Here is a 16,674-nt window from a genome sequence, read left to right as displayed (position 1 = left end):
TGCTGACCGGCTTCCTTTCTTCTGCAGATGGACACAGTGAGGCCCCCAGGGCCCAAGACACCGGGTGAGTCCCCATCCTTGAGCCCCATCTGTAGTGTGTGTGGTGGGCTCAGCATGCCCAGAGCCCAGGGTCCACCACCGCCTGTGTGTGACCTTGGACATGCCCCTCATCTCTTCTGAACCTCACTTTTCTCATCCACAAAACCGGAACGATGGGTTCGGTGCTGCTCAAGGTTTTTTGTGCTGATTACTGAGAGATCCCCGGGTGGGGGCCACCTTCTGAGGATGGGAGAAGGCATGGATGAGCTCCTCAGAGATGGGCCTCGAGTAGGTGGGTGCCGTGTGAAGCCCGGAAGCAGGGCCTGGGCTACCGTGGGGGACATTGGAGTGCCCAGGTTGGTCTCACTGTTGGCAAGAGCTTCAGACTTCTCAGAGCTGACCGAGGCGGGTGGCAGGCTGGATGGGAACTGTGGCAAACGGGGGAGCCCACGTCTCTCTCCAGAGAGGGGCCCCACTGAACTCCACTTCCCTCTGCCCTGCAGGAGTGCTGACCCAGTGTGGCCAGATCCTCCAGTTTTTCAAGAGAAGCTAGAAATTTAGGTTTTTACATAATCCTTAATTTTTAGATGTTGCCAACGAATTGAAAAGTTTTCAAAAACACTGTGAGCTCCCGCACTAAACCTGAAGCCCCCAGTTTGCTGTCTCTGCTGGAAATTCAGAGTCACGCCTTCATCTCCATTCACCCCACGCATTCATTCCTTCCCTCATTCATTCATTAGACTGTCGGGTCCTTGAGCACGGGAGCTTTTGTCTCAGTCACTGCTGAACGCCCTGGTGCCCAGCACAGTGCCTGCCAGACAAAGGGGACTCAGCACAGAAGGGATGAATGAATATATGAATGAATGAATGAATGAATATGTACGATCACACACTCCATTCATTCATCCATTGCTCCAGTTTGCTGTCTATTTCTTTAGTTCCCTGGAGGCTGCCCTGGTCATGGGTCCCCAGGGCCACTCCACTGACTTGTGAGACCAGTAAAACGATTTAGGATGAGGGCACCCAAAGGACTTGCCAGCTTTTTTGGGGGCCGTATATGGGGGATGGGTTCCCCTGGGAGCATAGAGCTTCCCTGAAGAGGACAGGGCTGCCTGGAGGTCAGATGGATCTGGGGACCCAACGTTTGTCCCAGGGTCAGCTACATAATTGGTGGGGCCCAGTGCAAAATGAAAATGTAGGACTCCTTTAAAAAAATTATTAAGAGTTTAAGACAGTGACGATAGAGCATTAAACCAAAAATGGGCCCTTTAAGTATGGGGCCCTGTGCGACCACACTGCTCACATACCCATGAAGCCAGAGCTCTCTGTCCCAGTCACAGGGAGGCCCCCAGGCTGCATTCAGGTCCCCAGGCAGCCCCCGTTCTCATCTGTGCCCAGGAGGCCAAGGCTGGGCCTGTTGTTCCAGAACCTGGTCCAGCCCTGGGTCAGAATTTCAGGTTGGTGGAAGTCCCCCACCCTGGAGGCCCTTTAAGAGTATCCAGTCCAAGGTCCCCAGTATGCAGAATGGGAGCTGAGGAAGGGCTGCTCGAGGCCTGGGACCCCAGCAGGTGGTCAGGACAGCGTGGCTGGGCACTCGTGGAGGCCGCTCGGCTGACCTCTGGCCCCTCTTCAGGCCCGGGCCCTGGCTGCTCAGGTGGCTTGAGCAGAATCTGGAGAAAATGCTGCCTCAGCCTCCGAAAACCTCCGAGGTAAGTCGAGGCAAAGGGAAAGCAGGCAGCTGACCACCCAGGAAGTGCCTACCTACTCCAGCAGGCTGTCCTCACCCCTGGGACCCACCGAGTGGCTGCAAGAGGGGCAGGGCATTCAGGGGAAGGGTGGGCGGGGCTGGCCAGGGCAGGGAATGCGCCTGACCGTCTTTCCTGACGTCACTTCCTGTTTACGACGCAGGGCTGGAGAGATGAGCCTGCAGATGCTGCCTTGGGTCCAGGTACAGGGAGGGAACCTGGGAAGGGGCTGCCTGGGATGGTCACAGACTGGGCTGGGGGTACAACTGGGGCCTGAAGGATGCTCGGGGCGGAGTTCAGTGCTTGCAGGGAGCAGGCTGTTGTGGGAGTCCTAAAACCCCCTCCTTGGTCCAGGCTGGGAAGCCAGTAGCCTGGGACAGCCTTGTGAGGTCCTGAACAAGTCCCCTCCCCTCCCTGAACCTCAGCTCTGTGTTTGTCTGATGATGAGGGGAGTTGGGGTGGTCCCAAGGGGCTCCCCACTCAGTCACGTTGGCACCTTGAATCTGCACTCTGTGCCCTAGGGGTTGCATGGAGCCCCACCACGTCATCCTTAGTCTCCTGCTCTCCCTGCTGCATAGAGCCCCCAGGACCCACCTTGGAAATGGAGCCCGTGCCGCAGGCCCAGGAGAGCCCCCCCCTGCCTGCTCCTGTCCCCCCGAAGCCCGAGGAGGAGCTGACTCCAGAGCCCCAGCCCGGCATCCAGGCCTCCTCCCTGCCGCCCACCCAGGACCCTGCCAGGTGAGCCTCCCAAACGCCTCTCCTCCCACAAGCAGCAGACTCAGTGCGTGGCCCCAGCCCAGCATCCACCAAATGAGTCTTTTAAATTAGAAAAGTAACACATGCACCTGAGAGAAAATTCAAAGGGGTTTGCAGCGCGCCCTCCCCGGGCATTCGCATCAGCAGCTTCTCCTGCTTCCGCGCTGTTTCCTACACGTAGACAAGCTCTGAGCACGTTTCTCCTTTAAACTCACGTACCCGGCAGCAGCAAACTCTAGATACTGTTCCTCATCTCACTTTTTTCACCTAAAGACGTAACTCAGAGGTGGTTTTATGCATAGAGGTCTGCTCCATTCTGTCAACGGCTGCATAGTATGTTATACGGATGTACCAGCTTTTATTTAAGCATTCAGTGGACATTCAGGTTTGTTTCCACTTTTGCTGCAGTTAATAGCGCTGTACAGGCATCATTGCGTTCACGTGCAAGTAAATCGGAGGAAGTGGAGTTGTTGGTCCAAGTGGTACATGCATTTAAAATCAGGATAGGGACATCCCCGGTGGCGCAGTGGTTAAGAACCCGCCTGCCAATGCAGGGCACATGGGTTCAAGCCCTGGTCCAGGAAGATCCCACATGCCGCGGAGCAACTAAGCCCGCGTGCCACAACTACTGAGCCTGCGCCTAGAGCCCGTGCTCCACAACAAGAGAAGCCACCACAATGAGAAGCCCGCGCACCGCAACGAAGAGTAGCCCCCGCTCGCCACAAGTAGAGAAAACCCGTGCACAGCAACAAAGACCCAATGCAGCCCAAAATAAATAAATTTATTAAAAAAATAAAAATGAAAAAAATAAAATCAGGATAGGTACTGCTAGGTGCTCCCGCCCTGGCAGTGTGTGAGGGGCCTGAAATGCACCTTGGGGGTGGCAGGGAGGGTAGGGGGGGACAGAGTTACCTGCTGGGGTCGGAACAGTAGCCAGAGGCTTTCCTGGGGAGGCCAGGGATGGGGCAGTGGTTTTCAGGGCCGGGGGCTTGGGTTCCGGTCCACCTTCGGGTGAGCTTGCTACCTGCCTTGGGAGGGATCTGACTCTCTCTCTCCCCTTTGCAGGTTGATGGCGTGGCTCCTGCACCGGCTGGAGATGGCCCTGCCGCAGCCAGTGGTCCGTGGGAAGGCTGGGGAACAGGTCGGTGCTGGGCTGGGGGGAGCGGGGGCCTTGAGTGGTGGTTGGAGGCGTCTTGGGAGCTCAGGCAAGGGTGGAATGGTCCCTGGGTGGGAGGGGAGGGCACAGAAGGAAGAAGGGAGCCCGCAGCTGGAGCTCAGCCCACCCAGCCCGCCTGTCTGCATGGCTCACACACATTCCACACACACTGTCTGGTCACTGTGGCCACAGGGCTGACAAGTGCTGGCCCAGCCCCTCCTGCCAGGTGGTCACAGTCAGTGGGGGAGGTGCTTCCCGGGGGGGCGGGCAGAGAGGATGCGGGGTGCAGAGGAGGAGCCTCCCAGGAGCATCAAGGAAGACTTCCTAGTGGAAGTGGCCTGCAAGCTGAGAACTGAAGGGGGAGGGGGAGGAGGAAGAGGGTGGGTGAAAGTGAAGGGGGTGGTGTAGGAAGGGCCGTGCAGGCAGAGGATCCGTATGTGCAAAGGCCCAGAGACAAGAGAGGCCCGGAGTGTTCTGGGAAGAAGTGGGGCTCTCAGGAAGCCAGTGGGCCCTGTGTGCATTTCTGACGACCTAGAGCTCCCACATGGGTGGGTGGGAGGAGCAGGGCCTCCCCCACCTCTCCCTCTCCCAGAACCTCCCACCTGGCCCTTCACTCTTGGAGACAATTGGCCATCTTCATAGAAGCACCTGGAACTCGGGGGCAGGAGGCCTGGATCGCAGTCCCCCTGCAGTAGGAGGTGGACAGGAAGCTTCAGGGTCCCTTCCCTGTGGGCTGAGCCTGCAGGCTCCACGTTCATGGCCTCTGTGGGTGGCAGAGGAAGCTCAGCTTTGGAGCTCCCCAACAGGAGGAAAGCGGGGTGTCCAGTGGCAGGAGCGATCAGTGGATGAAGATGTGCTCACTGAGGGGGCGATCCCTGAGGATGGGGCTGTGGGGGGATGGTGTGGTGCTGGCGGGGAGAGGCCTTCGTGCAGATGGAACTTTGAGACAACACTCCAGGGAAGGATGGGAGAGGTTTTTCATACATAGATAACAAGAGAGAGGGCATTCCAGGCAGGGGCCCAGCCTGGGCAAAGGAGCTGAGGTGGGACGAGGCAAGTGGTGACCCTGGTGGCGGAGTGACTGGAGGAGCGGGTGACCTCTGAGGCAGGAGGGAAGAAGCAGGACGGGATCTTCTGCAGTGTCCTGGGAGCCGTGAGGAAACCCCGTTGCTCCTGCGTGTGCCGGGAGGGCTGATGGAAGCAGGGAGGCCGGTGAGGAGTCCACAGCAGTTATTTTCTCCTTTTCTCCCCATACAGGAGCCTGACTCCCCTGTGACATGTGACGTGCAGAGCAGTAAGTGACACGTTCGTGGGTCCTCGTGTGTGTCTCCATGGGGATGCTTGGTCTGAGCGTGCGCGGGTCGTGGGGCAGGCAGAGCCTCCGGACCTGGAGCTGGGAGAGCCCCATGTTCTATAGGCCCTACTTCAGGTCAGCCTGGCCAGGTCACCAGAGCCCGGCCCAGAGCCAGATGGTGGCTGGAGGCCCCTCTTGGGAGCCGGGGGTGGGGGGATGCACACATGGGCAGGAACCTGGCTTGCCTTCCAGCTTCTATCCAGAAAAAATAATTCTGAGGTCAAGTTGGATGGGCCCCCTTTTCCTGCTAGGAGCCCCTAGTGAGAACTCCCCACAGCCCCCTGGGCCAGTGGGTTTGGCTAAGCAGAGTCCCTGATTGTGGGGTGAGAGAGGGGAGATGGGCTTTCTCTGGGGGGACTGGGTCCCTTGAGCTGGGAGGGCGTCCCCTCCCTTGTGGGGTATGTGTGCTGCCTTTTATCCCAGCTGTGCACCAGGACTGGGCCCAGACTGAGGCCAGGAGGGGAGGGCTAGGACCCCAAATCTGCTCTTCCTTCATTTCATGGCTTCTGGAAAGGCATGTGGTGTATGGGGCATTCATTCATTCATCCATTCACAAATGCTCATGGAGGGCTGCTATGTGCCAGGCCAGCGATGAGCGCTGAGGGTGAGCAGAGCAGAGTTAAGGCCTGGGAGCAGTGGCCCTATTCCACCCTGGACACAGGCCCTTGGACCGTGGGCCTCGGGTGTCCCAGGGCTGCCAGCCCCAGGCCCGCTGGGCCACTGGTGGCTTTTACGAGCGCTCTGACATGGGCGGCCACCACAGGCTGGCCAGCTGTGGAGCTCGGGTGTGGGTGTCACGGGGTTTGTATAATCGTGACAGCGTCATGAAGGGGAGGCTCAGAGCAGGGCTCGCTCAGTCTCCAGCTCGTGGCCACCCTGGAGGGCCCAGCGCGGGCCGCCTATGGCTGTTGGGGAAGGCAGAGGGGCAGAGACGTGTCCAAGGTCACAAAGCAAGTTGTCGTGGAGCAGTGACTAGAGTCCCCTGGGCGAAGCAGCTGCTCAGCCAGGCCAAGGTTAGAGGAGTGGAAAACCTTCCCTGGAACAGAGCCATCCACGCGACCCTCCTACCAGGGGCCGCTGAGAGCGCTGAGGACGGAGCCCCCAGCCCTCTCACCCTCCTCCCTGCTCCTCTGGAAGGAGGCAGGTCTCAGCCAGCTGTAGCAGGGCCTCCCTGCGTGCCTGGAGCGTGCGGGTCATGGTGGGGCCTGGGGCAGCCCCGGGGCGGGCTCAGCCCCGGGGTGTGTCAGTTTCCTGGGGGTGCCGTAACAAAGGACCACGCAGGGTGCCTTCAAATAGCAGAAGTGTCTTCTCTCGCGGTTCAGGAGGCCAGGAGCCCAGAGTCCAAGTGTTGGCAGGGTTGTTTCTTTCTGGGGCTCTGAGTGGGAGACCGTGCCTGGTCTCTCTCCTGGCTCTGGTGGCTGCTGGCCATCCTTGGTGCGCTGTGGCATCTAGCTGCCCTCCAATCTCTGCCTCTTCCTCTGCGTCTGCCAAGTCTCCCTCTCCTGTCTTCTATAAGGACACCAGTCATTGGATTAGGGCCAAACCTAAATCCAGCATGACCTCATCTTGAGATCTTTAACTAGTGACATCTGCAGAGACCCTATTTCCAAATAAGGTCACACACGTAACAGAGGATAGGACTTGGATATACGTTTTTTGGGGGGACACTATTCAACCCACCACAAGGGTGACCCTGAGGGGTGAGGGATGCGTATCCCGCCCCCACTCCGTCCCCCAGTCTCCCCATCCTTTCGCTCATTCATTCCCTCCGCCTGTCCACCCCGCCACCCACGCTTCTCTCTTCTCCTTTGTTTCAGGGGTGGCTGCAGCTGGAGGCCTCTGAAACAAAAGGGAGGGGAGCCTGGGAGAGCGCAGATGGACAAATGGACAGACGGATGGAAGGAAAGAAGGGTTCCCTGAAGAGAAGACCTGCAGGGCAGGGGGATGAGGTGGACATTGACCCCCCTACCCTCCTTGAACCCCCTGCTTCCCGCCCCCAATCCCAGGCAGGGTGAGGGGGATCCAGTCCCAGAACTGCCTCTCGGAGACCAAGTTGGCCCCTCTCCACCAGAGCAAGGGGAAGGCCAACCAAGGGCAGCCTGTGGGATTTAGGCTAGACAGCAGGAGGACTTCCCACCAGAGGCTGCGGGAAAGCCCGCGGGCGCAGCCTCAGCATGGTGCCTGGCACACTCAGCGCCCCCCCGGGACACAGTTTTTCCCCAAAGAGGATCTCCTTAGGCTCGGCTATGTTCTCCGCCTCAAAGAGTCGGGGACTACCAGTGGACAGCGGCACGTGCTTTACTTGACATTAAAAAGCATACGGTAGCACATCAAACCTGTGATCGCATGATATTATTGCTTCAGATAAGGCTAAAGCGAGAATCTAGGTCTGAGAAGTGGGTGGATTCATACGGCCCGTGGTATTGGGGTTGCCGGAAGGAGTTAGCCAGGGGTCCTGAGCCAGTTGCCCTGGGTCCCAGCTGGCTCCACAGATGTCTTCATTTGGGGCAAGGCGTGATTTTAAAAATTAGAATTAGTTGTCAACATTTAAAAATCAGGTGGCTTTGCATAGAAAAATCTGGCTTCTCTTGAAAACTGGGAAGATCGAGCTGTAATGGTCCCGCGCTGTGCTTGTGAGGACGGTCTGAGTGGCAGCTGCCACCTGAGGGCAGGTGGCACCCTCCGCTTTACCCACATGCACCATCTCCCTGGCTACATAGGCCTTGGAGTTTGAGACCCCTGAGGTCTCAAACTGGCAGGGAGGGGAGGGCAAGCTGGTAGACGTAATAAAATGAACATGTGCCAGGAGGTGAGAGTGTGGGCACTGCAGCTAATCTGGAGCCCAGAGTCCTTGAGGCAGAAGGTAAAACTAGAAGAGTTGGGGCCTGATGTTGGGGGACGAGGCTGTAGGCAGTGGGGAGCCATTGAAGGTGGTTGAGCAGGGCAGTGACTTGACCAAGATTACTCCCTGGCTGAGCAAGCATTGGAGGCAGAGAACGCAATGGACACAAGGGTTCTTGAACTTGAGGCCACATCTGGGGGGAGCTGTGAAGGATGTCCCATGCCCAGACCTTTCAATTTGAAGAGTGTGGGAGCCTGATAATCTGCATTTTCAAGAAGCACCCACCTCCCCAGATGATTCTGATGATGGGGTAGCGGCAAGGACCATGATTTGAGAAATACCAGTTAGTGAGAAGTTAGTGCTTTGGGGGTCAGATGGGAGAAGATGTGGTTCTGGACCGGGGAGAGGCAGAGGGAGTGGGTATCACGACCTAGGCCTGCCAGGGAGGATGGGGGTTTCGAGTCAAGGCCTGGGCTTTGCCAGCAGCCCAGGGACCGGGCGGGGGCCTTGGCCTAGAATCCATGCTCCTGGGTTTCCTGCCTGCTGCTCCTAGAAACAGCAGCTTCCTCCCCATATGGGGCTATTGGTCTGCACTGCTGGGGTCAGAGCCCTATTCAGCTGCCCTGAGGGCCATGCCAGGCTGGCAGAGAGGATGCTGTGCCCGTGAGGGGCTCCAGGGGGAAGTTTAAGCCCTGGACGGAACAGCAGTTTCCATGTGAGTTTGAGCACCTGTGGTGCATCGTAGCCCCATCTGTGACCTGGGTGGACCCTGGAAAAGCCGGGAGAGCTGTGAATCAAATGCCCGCAGAGAGGGCTGGGAGCTCCACGGGAGGAAGGGCCCTGCCCAGGGATTGGTATCCCCTGCCTGCCCTTCCTGGCTCGTACCCTCCGGCACCATCCTCTTCTTTGGCTGTAAAATGGGGACAGGCGTGGCACAAAGATGAAAGGAGGAAGTGTTTCTAAAATGCCCACTCGCTAATTAGTACCTAAAAAGAAAGGGTTAATGCAAGGGAAAGCAAGGATGCAAGTAAGGACAGCCTCCAGCGCCCATTATGCAGTGGCCGCCAATGGCAGGGAGGCGCTCCTGGGGCGTGTTTGTCACTTGGGATGGCACCAGGGCAATGAGTCAGGGGACCTGGCACTGCTTCCAGCATCCTGTGTGGCCTTGGACAAGTCACTCATCCTCTCTGGTCGATAAAATGGAGGAGAGTAGTGTTCTTACCCGGCAACGTTGCCGTGGAAGCTCGTGAGCTCACAGGCCAGGGGATATTCTGTCCCCTGGATGTCACCTGGATGTCAGGCAGGAACCTGAACCCTCAGCGGCTGATCAGGATGAAGACACTGCAACATTACTGGGTGGCAACATAGAACGACACACACCTATGACATGTATGTCCCACCAATGGATTCAGGGCCACAGTTGGAGGATCCTCCCTGGTCAAACCCCAGGGCTGCTTGTAGGGATGGGGGAGCCAGGACCGTAGTTCAGGAAGCATGTGGGAGGCTCCTCTGGAGGCCAGGCAGTAGCGTCCTCTGTGAGGCTGGATGACATCGGTACCTGGAAGCCAGGAGGCAGGAGTGGGGAGTGAGGTGACTCTTGGAAAGCAGACAGCCTCATGCCTGGCACGTGGGGAGAACCCCGTAAAAGAAGGTATTAACCTGCATCTCAGCGTGCTCACCTGTAAAATGGGGAATAAGATATAAAAGAGGGAAAATAAAATGAGGGTAATAGTTATTCCCACTTCAAAAGGTTGATGTGAGGACTGATTGAGTTAGTCCATGTAAATCACTTAGCACAGGGCCTGGCATATAGTAAATGCTCAATAAATGTAGCTGGTGTTGTTATTATTACCATTACTATTATTAATATTATTAGTCTACACCATGAACAATAACTTCCAAAGTCAAAGGATGAGACTTGAGGCTAGCTTCCATTTAAAGTCGCCGTTAGTAACTCATGCCTGGCCTGAAGGCCACCAAGACTGCTGGAGCTTTTTGGGAACCCCTGCTACCAGGCAATCTCCACCTTTCTCCTGTCTTGGGGTGGGCTTAAGGCTCCTGATGAGACTCCCCTGCACCCACTTCTGCCAAGGTCACAGCCCCACAGTGTTTTCATTGCCAGGGACCAGGGTACGTGGAGAAAGGTTGAAAGTGAGACCACCTCCACGAGAAAGTCAAGTTCAGTTCCCTTGGAGGTTGGAGCCTCTAGTCCAGGAGGAAGTCTTCCTAGACTCCCGGAAGGAGGTTCTGAGATGATGGGCATGTAGTACGCTGTCACCAGGGGGCGGCATCTAGAGAACAGGTGGTGGGCAAGCTTTGTCTGCATCCCTCGGGACATCCCAGGCCACTGCACTTGGATGTGGCAGGGTGGACTTCGAGCCTGGGTCTCTTGGCATCACCTGCAATACTGTGGTGGAAGCATAGTTTCTGCTTCTGCACAAACCTCCAAGAAGGAGGCTCCAGTGAGAAACAAGACTAACTGTAACTGAAGCTCTGTCTCAAGGGGAAAAAGAGAGGGAAAACTAATGGAGGGAGACAGGATGAGCGATCGCGGGGGGCTTCAGCCCATCACTTTAGCACTGACCTGGCTGTCAACGGTCCCACTGATAGCGGTGCCCTTTCTGCTGCTTGGCTGAGAGCTGGCGTGTAGCTGGTGATGACCAAGGTGATGCGAGAGGCCCAGGCCCAGTCTCCCCCTCACCCTGTGTCCCCTGTAGTCAGCATCCTCCCGGGAGAGCACGAGGAGCCCAGTCTCATCCTAGAAGATGTTGACCCTCACTGGGAGGAGTATGAGTACCAGGAGGTCAGCAGCCCACGGGGCTCAGAGGCAGCTCCAGCTGATGAAGAGGAGAGCGAGGAGGTGGAGCAGATGCCCAGGTGGGAGCCAGAGAAAGCCCTAAAAAACAACAGTGCTTGGGAAGATAACAGGCACACGGTACAGAATCCCAAAGGTATAAAAGGGCGTAGAGCGGGCCCCAAGTCTGCCTCTTCCTCCCTTTCCCTCCCGCCAGACACGCATCCCTCTCCCCACGGGCACAGTGGCTGCCAGCATCTTCTGTACCTTTCCAGGGCCCATCTGAGCATATATGAGCATGGATTCCCTTCATTTTTTTGTACAAAAGATAGCATATCGCATGCACTGACCTATCTGCACCTTGCTACATTCATTCAACAGCGTACCTTAAGATCTTTCCACATTTAGTACGTGGAGATCATCCTCATTTTTTTTTACAACTGCATAGTATTCCATCCTATGGATATGCCAGAATGTATTTAACCTTGATGGCCTTTAGGTTGATTCCAAAATTTTATTACTATAAACAATTCTGCGACAAGCACTCTTGTCCACATGTCCTTGCATGTGCATGTGTGTACCCCCTGCAGGACACATTTCCAGAGGGAGTTGCAAGGTCCTCGGGGAAGGGAATGTGTAACCATGGTAGTGATGTCTGGGTCACCCTCCACAGGGGCTGAACCATCTTAGTTCCCACCTGTGAGCTGGGTGATAGCTGCTCAAGCCAGGAGGCCTCAGGTCCTCAGGCCTATGACCTCCATTGCAAAGATGGGGAAACTGAGGTCCAGGGAGGATCAGAGACTGACCTAGGGTCAGCACCAGGACAGCTGGGTGCTGGGACCAGCTCCTGATGCAGTGAGGGAGCTCTGTTGCTAGAGAGAAGCCGGGGCTGCTCAGGCAGGGCTCCCCAGGTAAAGTCTTGGGTGGGGAGTTAAGGTCTGGTCTCTGGGGGGCGGGTCACAGTCCATCGTACTGAAAATAGGGGTCAGGAGGTAGATTCGGGGTACAGCTACAGGCGACCTGACCTCCTGCCTTTGACCTCAACTCAGGGAGCTGCCTCAGATTCAAGAGGAGAAAGAAGACGAGGAGGAGGAGGACGGAGAGGAGGAGGAACCTGAGTAAGGACCCGTGCCCCTGGCTGAGGGATGGCCCGGGGAGGGGCTGCCAGGGCTTCTGGGGTCAGGGTGCTTTCTGCCACTCACGGAAGCTCCTCTCTTTCTTCCGTGCCCACTTCCGCTGGACACTGACCAGAAAGGCTGAGGCGGTGCTGGGGGACCCCACTGTGCTCATAATGACCTTGAGATTCACAGTACCTAATACTCAGCGACCACCTCCACGCCACCCACACTCACACGTACAGAGGTAGAATGCACCTCCACGGGGTGGGGATTTTTTTTTTTTTGCGGTACACGGGCCTCTCACTGTTGTGGCCCCTCCCGTTGCGGAGCACAGGCTCCGGACGCGCAGGCTCAGCGGCCATGGCTCACGGGCCCAGCCGCTCCACGGCATGTGGAATCCTCCCGGACCGGGGCACAAACCCGCGTCCCCTGCATCGGCAGGCGGACTCTCAACCACTGCGCCACCTGGGAAGCCCCGGGGTGGGGATTTTTGTCTGTTGCCTTCACTGCCATGTCTCCAGAGCCCAGAACAGTGCCTAGCACAGTAGGCACCAAATCAGTGTTGGCTGAATGCATGGAAGGATGCGCTGACCCATGCAGTGGGCGCCCAGCTCTCCCGTGTGACTAACAGAGCCAAGGCGCAGAGCTGTCTCCATCCCTCACACCCTCCCCAACAGTCGGTCCCCAGTGGCTGCCTTTGATGCCCCTTAAGGCTGCCGTGGATTCTGCTCTATCTTCCATAATGGTTGATTCTGTATCCACATCCATAAAAATTTCAACATCAAAACACACCAAAGAATTCAGTTACAGTAAGAGCTTAAAAATGGAGCTCAGAAAACGCTAAAAGTTACAATCAAGCTTGCCAAGAACTAGATCTTAATTATTCCCACCACTAAAAAGAAATGGTAATTAGGGGATGTGATAGAATGGTCATTATCGCTACAATGGCAACCGTATCATAATATACAAATGTATCAGTCAGCATGTTGTACACCTTATAAAATGTTATATGTCAAATATATTTGAATAATAAGAAAAGAAACCACTAAGAGGGAGGTGATTCTGAGCAACGTGGGCTGGACAGAAGGGCAGAGGGAGAGGTGGATGCACGTGGAGGTGATGAGCAGATGGCTGGATGCCTGAGTGGAGTTAGGGGATGAGAGGCTGGACCAGAGATGTAAAGATGGGCGTCTGATCTCACAGACGGAATGAAAGTGGGGTTGGAGGAGATGCCCGGGGAGTGAGTGTAGATGGAGGAGAGGCCAAAATGCCAGATCAGAGGTCAGGGAGATGGGGAGGAACCAGAAAGGACCAAGGAGGGGGAGGCGCCCATGGGGGGTGAGGGAAATGAGAAGGGTGTGAGGCCTGGAGGCCCAGTTGGAACGTGTCTCAAGGAGGAGGGAGTGAACTGCTGCCTCGCGAGCAGCCCGCATGTCCCAGGAAGAGTGACAGTGTAGCTTGTGGAAGGGGTGGGAGATGATCCTTCGGAGGTGGTGGGGCCAGATCGTGAAGGCCTTGAACTTGATTTCCCGGGAGCAGTGGGGAGCCGTGGAAGGTTTGTGAGCAGGGAAGTGACAGGCTGGCAGCTGCACTGTGCAGAGACCGAGGCAGGAGGAGCAGCGTGGTGGCCGTTGTACCACAGATCAGGCCAGATGATTTAACCTGTCCCCTTGCTCCATCCCCCTTGTATTATTCCCTGCCCTCTGTGGTACCCCCGGCCCATACACTTCCTCCCTGCCCCTTTGGCCATGGCCTGAGGCGAGGTATCATCACAAGTGTTGGGAGCACAAGCTTTTCTTCTCTCAGCAGAGTGACCTGGGCAAGTGGCAGGTGGGCACAGAGCTTCTGCCTCCACATCTCTAAAACGGGGTTGATAACAGCCCCTCCTGAGTGGTCAGAGGGCTGGCTGTGAGAATGGATGCGGTAGGACCTGGTGTGGAGTAAGTGCTCCATCAAAAGTCACCCATCTTCTCATCCCTACTGAGGGTCACTTTTAGTCCCAGTCAGGAAAGAGTTAAACCATGAGGCCACACAGGATTTGGGGGCTAGAAGCCTGCTTAGTGTCATCTACTTTGAGTCCGCGCTTGCCCAGTTCACCTATAATCTTTCTATCCTCAGCAGGAGGCCACACAGCTACTTGATTGCCTCCAGTGACAGGGAGCTCACAACCTCTCAAAGGCCATCCATTTCATCCATAGGCACCTCTGAGTTAGGAAATTATTTCTTCTGCCAAAACTATGGCTTCTGTAACCCAGTCCTAATTCTACCCTCCAGGCCTCTCCAGAGCCAGGATCCTCTCATTAACAGGTAACTGCCCCTCCCCTAAATGAAGACCTTAGATGCTGCCTGGCTGCATTAGTGCAGTTCTGTTTGCCCCCTGCTTTCACCTGCCTCTGTGTAGACTGCAGAGCTCTGAGCTGTTCTGCCACCAAACCCGTATGCCCAACACATAGGTCTGCAAATCCCTTTATATGTCACAGCTCCTGAGCTAAAATACCACTTGAAAGCCAGTGAGCCAACGTGCACACACACAGGCACACACACTAACTACACACGTGTTCTCTGCACAGTACACACAGACACACATATCTGCACCGCACATACACACCTGCACACAAACACAGCCACACATGCTGGGTTATGTGCACACTTATGTGTAGGCAGGGCACTTACGGCCTGATACATGCACAAGCAACACACACGGGCACACGTGTACACACTTGCACTTATCCACACTAGACACAAGTGCATACATACAGTTACCTACAAACACTGCAGGCACACACAGGCTCATACAATGTTCACCCAGAGCTTCAAACTCAGGGCACTTTGGGGCCCGGGGCCCCAGGTAGGGACAAGGGCCCTGTGGTGACAGAGCCAGTGATCCCAGGGCCAAGGCCAGAGGGTGTCAGGCGTGGGACAGGTGGGCTGGGCTGTCACTGGCTGGGGAAGGATGCTTTTGCCAGCTTTGCGGAGGCACAGGGGTTACTGACGACAACGCACAAGCCCTGGTAACGGGCAGATGGTCGCCTAGCGACCTGGTCTCTGTTGGCAACAGCTCAGCTTTTCATAGCAACGGAAGACTTTTGGGCCCCACCTGGCCTCCCTGGGGCCATTTCCGCAGAGTTCCCCCCCCCCCCCCCGCACATTCCCTCAATCTGATTAGAAGCAGGAAGGATTGGTGGCTCATCTGCCACCCGAGCCACACTGGCTCCAGAGCTGGCCTCACGGGCTCGGGGCCGGGCTCGGACTCCCCCAATCCTCCTCTGGCATGCACCGACCTGGGGCTTGGAATGAATGTCATCGCCCCCAGCTGAACTCCTGCACCACGGGCGTCCTTGTCAGCAGAGACAGAGAGACCCAAGTAGGTGGCTGCTTCTCCCTAAGGGCTCCCCTCCTTCCTTCTTTCGGGGCTGGGGGACCAGGTGACGAGTCTGCTGAAGGCAACAGTGAGGACCTTAACTTGGGGGCACAGCCTGTTTTGTGACTTGGGGGAGGACAGTGGGCTGGCCGTTGCGGCTACTCCCCACACCTTTAACTCGGAGAGCCAGGACCTCTGGGATGCCCGCCTCAGCCAGTCTGTCTGATCCTCTACTTGGAAATCCCTGGAACTTGGGAACTTTCCAGAAGTTGATGGCCCGCTGCATCTGGGCTGGTCAAGAGGGGGCCTCAGCAGGCACCAGGCAAACTGCCAACCAGGGGCAACATGATTTGGGGGTACATGGGTCCCCAAACAGCCCCTGGTGGGGCTGACAGGCCCACCGTAAGGCTTGTTACGTGTCTCCGTAGCTGGAGATGTTTGTGCAAAATGTTCCGCAATCTCTGTGGGTGGTTCACAGACCTGCAGAAGGCCGCCTCCTCTGGGATTTATAATAATAATGACAAGAACAGTCATAATAACAGCTGTCACCTGATTAGCACTTGTTTTCCGTGCCAGACGTGGTGCTAAGGCTCCTACTGCTAATCCCATTTCACAGATGAGAGAACTGAGGCTCAGAGATAACAGCCCACACATCCACGGGTGTCCTGCCAGCAAGCACAGAGCTGGGATTCTGTCCCAGGTCAGGCTGGGCTCCTAAGCGGACACCTAGTACTACAGACAAGGAAAGCTGTTTACCAGTGTTTAGAGACGGAGAACCCAGATGACACCGGACATGGGGAGGTTTTTTGACTTTTCCATGAGCTTCTCACTGGCCCTTCTGACCTCATTCAAATAAGCCAGTCTGTGCAGTACAGGCTGGATGAGTCCTACCCATTTGACAGATAAGCAAACGGAGGCTTCCCGGGGACTTGCTTTCCAGGCCGGATTCTAGAATGAGCAAGACGCCAGGAAGCCTCTGACTGGGACTGTGGGAAGTTCATTTCCTGGGCCTTTGCACTCTGAGAACCGAGGAGGCCCCTGCATCTGTTCCAGGGAAGGAGAACCCAGTCTGCCCCTCGCATCACAAGCCCATCCCACCCTTCCAGGAAGGGCCGACTTCTCTGTCAGGTGTGGAAGGCACGGTTCCTGTAATACTTTGAGAGGCCCCCAAGAACATTTTAATTTCTTTCAAAATCAGACCAAAAAATGAACTTTTAGTTGGAAGAGAATATTTTAATATATAATATTAACATATTAATCTTCATATGAATGCAGTCACAAAATGGAATTTTAAAAATATATTTATGGAGGAAGGGGCCCGTGAAGGCTGAAGTGCCCAGGCCCTGTGGAAGTCATAATATGCCCTTTTCTTTAAGAAAAGCTGTGTCTTCCTGGGCAGGGTAGAGAGTGTGACTGACACTTCAGGCCCCTCACAATGGAAATACATATGCAATGGAGAGAAATAAAGTGAGTTAGGTGCTTGAATCCTCCAAACACTCGCCTCACTCC

General features: G+C 56.0%; 1 protein-coding gene across 1 annotated transcript in view; it reads left to right on the top strand.

Annotated features, from left to right (window-relative positions):
• Nucleotides 1-16,674, top strand: part of CNGB1 (cyclic nucleotide gated channel subunit beta 1) — a gene marked incomplete at its 3' end in the record, with an annotated part of 56,533 nt that overhangs the window by 4,320 nt on the left and 35,539 nt on the right. Inside the window, exons 6-14 of the mRNA XM_082677209.1 lie at nt 28-64; nt 1,673-1,748; nt 1,948-1,987; nt 2,363-2,522; nt 3,606-3,681; nt 4,954-4,990; nt 10,610-10,769; nt 11,736-11,804; nt 14,079-14,111. Of these exons, the coding sequence (XP_082533335.1) occupies nt 28-64; nt 1,673-1,748; nt 1,948-1,987; nt 2,363-2,522; nt 3,606-3,681; nt 4,954-4,990; nt 10,610-10,769; nt 11,736-11,804; nt 14,079-14,111 (688 nt within the window). The remainder of the gene's footprint in view (nt 1-27; nt 65-1,672; nt 1,749-1,947; nt 1,988-2,362; nt 2,523-3,605; nt 3,682-4,953; nt 4,991-10,609; nt 10,770-11,735; nt 11,805-14,078; nt 14,112-16,674) is intronic.

This window comes from Grampus griseus, assembly GCF_964374135.1.
Source record: "Grampus griseus genome assembly, chromosome: 19".
Taxonomy (NCBI): domain Eukaryota; kingdom Metazoa; phylum Chordata; class Mammalia; order Artiodactyla; family Delphinidae; genus Grampus; species Grampus griseus.
This window is presented reverse-complemented; position numbering and strand designations above follow the sequence as displayed.